Genomic DNA, 3977 nt, shown 5'->3' on the forward strand with positions numbered 1-3977 from the left:
CAAAAAGGGTTTGTACAGGAAAATGAGAATGCTAAATTTTAGAATCTAATGGAAGAGCCCCATTTTCTTATCAATATATTCTAATTGATGTTAAAGCAATTAAACTTATTTTTTTCAAACAAAAATCTGTAAAAAAACACTTTTAGTAAAATGAGTTTTTAAGGTAATTATATATCCCATCAATTAAATAATCAAATATTACACTCTAATGAAATGAATAAAACATGATAATATAACTTACATACTATATAATTTTGCATTATTATAATCCTATTATAAGAGATAATTCCTGAACCAAACTCCCCACAAATAAATTTGATATATAATTTCAATTAATTTAAAAAAATATATATTTAAAGAAACATGTTAATGATAGGTTTTTTTTTATTTGAGTGATTTATTTCTATATCTTGATATCAAAATATGAAAATGCATAGTTTTGTTATTTAAATAAAAATGCATATGTCTAAGAAATAATTTGGTAGTGTTATACTGTTGGCAAAGGTTCAATCCCTGAATTTGAGTGTTTCATTTGAGTTGCCCCATATATAAATGTTATAAATGTCACGTCTGAATTTTCCACTAAATTATTTCTATAAAGTCTTTTTGAGTATAAAAAAATTTACTTCGCTCTATGGATTTTGTATAGATTTATTTGCGTAGTGATAAAATTATAATTACTTTCATAAACTTTTTTAAAAAAAATATTTAGTAGGGTAATAAAATTCAATCCATTTTATGGATTCTATAGATTTATTTCCGAAGGTGACAAAAGGATGATTTTTCTGGGTTTTTTTATTTTATTTTATAAGTAGCTGCTTCATATAGCTTTCGTAAGACATCTTTTGTATGTTAAAATCATGAGTGTTCCTTTTTTTTTCCTTTTATCAAAATAAACAATTACTCAGAAATTGGATAGGGGAGATTGGAGTTTTGCTAAATGGCATCCCATTTAGAGGCAAAGACAGAACAACCTACCAAAAAGACGGTGCTATAACAAAAGCAAACCTCAGTCGGAAAGTGATGGGCAAAGGAATAAGGATAATGATTGATTTGGAAACATGATTACACGGACCACCCAATCCAATTATGGTGGATCTAATCGACAATCAACTTGCGTGGAGCCAAACCAGTGATGCATTTCATTGCGTGGCACCAAATATTATATAGTTTTTTTTTTCTTTTAAAAGTTATCTTATTTCTGACATGCTTCACATTATAAATGTTGCCAATATGGAATTGCATCAATTAAATGATCTTTCCATGTGGCACAGCAGAGCTATATAAAATCTTCTGGATTCTTCAAATACATACAAGTTTTGGGAAAAGATTGAACAAATACAGAATCTATTATGGACACATACATACCAGTGTTCGACACTTGTAACATAAATGCTTCCGAAAGCAAGCACAGGAAGAAACAGCTAAAGATTTAGAGGGCCAAACAGTTTGGACTTTTCGAAATAATATAAATATTTTTGCTTCTGTATTACAATTCGGACAAGATAACACAGATTACTCCTAAAGCAATGAAGATTTTAATGCTAATGTTGAATATGTATAAATGACAGTTATGTTTATAGTTCAAGGTTTTCAAAATTGTCTGAAGGTAAGATTGAGACGACCATGTCGAAGCCCAGTTTTTGATTTAAGAGGCTCAGGTGCAGAAAATGGAACGATGGATGGAACCCCATGAAACACCATTCGAGATTCACCACCGAACAATAGGACATCCCCTGATTCTAGCAACACTTTTGAGGCCTGGTCAACTTCCCTCTCATCCCCATATAGGAATTCAGCAGAATCACCAATTGACATAGAGACAACCGATAAGCCTTTACGGAGGCTTTCTCTGCTCTCATCTCGATCCTGCATTTTAAAGCATAGTACAAGTTTAAAACTTTGTCAAAGCTGGTGACAAATTCCAAGAATGTCTGAACATTATTTGGAAATCTTTAGGACCAAATTTTATGCAACAAACCCACGGTGAAAACATCCAGCAGTATGTTCTTGGAACTAACAAATGCTTAAGCCCAGAGTAAAAGAACAGACCTGATGGAGGCCAAGTCGGCCATGTATTGAATAGAAGTTTGCAATGCAGATGTTCGGAGATATTGAAGGAAGTATATCTTCTGGATTGACCATATCAGATTCCTTCTCAATAAGGCAATGTGCATCTTTGATTGCTCTTTGAACCAGAAGACGAAATCCAAGCGGAATGTCAGGTGGCTCACAATAATCAACGGGATGTTGCTTATTGTATTTTCTTGTCTGAGGATCCCAGTTCATTCCCAGACACATCATGTGAAGTCTAAGTTTTGCTCCATCTTTGTAGCCTGGCCTATAGAATCCCCCAGAGACTTCGCCAAGTGTATTACAAGTCTTGACTATATCAATCTGAAAAATCAAGATACAAGTGACAATTTTTATATCAATCTAATTTTCAACCGAGAAAGAAAATCGAACCAAAACTAAGCCTCAAGGAAAAACCTGTTCACGAATGGAGATATAGTGTTTCAACAACACCATTCCAGGTCTTAGGACTTCTCGCGTTTTGATATCTCTAAATCCAGGCAGGCATATATTGAATCTTTCAACCACAGGCAAACCCTCGGATTTTTTTACAACACCACCAGGATAAACCTTCTTCTGTCCAAAATGGCGAGGCAAAGAATGGCGTGCAATTTTCGCAATTCTCTCGTGTTCATATTCCTGCAGGCTTGGGACATTTACACTGTCCTCATGTTCAGATAAATTAACAGTCATATGACTCGACTGCAATCCCGAATTAATCCCAGTTCTGCTTCTATTAAGCAAAGAATGTTCTTCCTGCAGGCTGACAGCATTTGTAATTCCTTCAAATTCAGAAGAATTAACAGCTTCCTGCCTCAGTTCCAATCCTGAATCAGTCCTTTTTCCCCATTTATTGAAGTTCCTACCTTTAGAACTGGAACCAATATTAACAGACAAAGGAGGAAAGTTTTCTTCACACCGAAATTGCTTCTCATTCATAATTTTCGCCCCAGAAGATTGAGTTGTTTCTTCAGCAGCAGATTCATTGCCAAAAGGGTTTTGCGCAGTGAACTGTTGTTTATAAAACAAACCCAAATAATTTTCAATTATTCCACTCAAAGTAATCAACACAGTCAAGAAAAAAGAAGAAGCCATTACAGATAAATCATAAAATAAACCAGTAATTATCCTAGCAATCTTTTTACAAGTAAAATTTGATAAAAAATCTGTATAAATATAAAATTACTTTAGAGACTAGACAACTCACTGAAGAATAATCGGAAGAGCTGGAAATATGTTTCCGGGAGGGATTCATCTTCTTTAAAGAACAAATTTGGCGAGAAACACGGGAGGTGGTCGATAGGCGACAAAGGCCGAATCCAAATATTCGCTGTAAAGAATGCATTTTTTTTATAGAGGTAAGGAGACGGTGCTAGCTTAAATGCGCCGTTAGTGGCGGTTGAGTTCACCGAGGAGTGAAGGGGGGAGTGAAGGGGGTGATGGTTAGCTTACCGGCGAAGATATCAAATTTCCACCGGATTTCGAAGAGACTTTTTTCTTGACCAAACAAAACCGAAAAATCTTCCAGGTTTTGGAGTTGGACCGTTTTGGGCCCAAATTAAGCTACAAATAATAGAAGGGCTGGGCCTATAGATTTTTTTTCTTTATTTCATTTCTACATCCTATTTTAGGAACAGTCATTCGACTCAATTTCTTTCATTTGGGGTTAGATTAGTCTTACTCAAACCGGAATTAGATAAATAAATAAATAAGAAAATTACAATTAGGTAAGTTAAAGCCTTGCGATTGGTTTTAGGAAGTAGAGATAATTTTCATTTTTTTTAAAAAAGTGGAAAAATTTTTGAAAAATAAAACAGGTGAAAATTAGAAAATAAGAAAAAGGTTATTTTATTGTTTTCACTAAAACTGCTTTTAGAAGGGAAAATATGAAAATAAGAGTTTTG

At 33.9% G+C, this 3977-nt stretch overlaps 1 protein-coding gene across 1 annotated transcript; it reads right to left on the reverse strand.

The window, feature by feature from the left end:
* Nucleotides 1–1330: 1330 nt before the first annotated feature.
* On the reverse strand, nt 1331–3614 carry LOC107896809 (uncharacterized). The gene is made up of 4 exons (XM_041078906.1): nt 3281–3614; nt 2491–3084; nt 2053–2397; nt 1331–1869 (listed from the first exon to the last, which is right to left on the reverse strand). Exons 1-4 carry the CDS (start codon nt 3416–3418, stop codon nt 1594–1596), a joined length of 1353 nt encoding a protein of 450 aa, XP_040934840.1. The 5' UTR covers nt 3419–3614; the 3' UTR covers nt 1331–1593.
* Between the last annotated feature and the right edge of the window lie 363 nt (nt 3615–3977).

The sequence above is a fragment of the Gossypium hirsutum genome, chromosome A10, assembly GCF_007990345.1.
Source record: "Gossypium hirsutum isolate 1008001.06 chromosome A10, Gossypium_hirsutum_v2.1, whole genome shotgun sequence".
Lineage (NCBI taxonomy): Eukaryota > Viridiplantae > Streptophyta > Magnoliopsida > Malvales > Malvaceae > Gossypium > Gossypium hirsutum.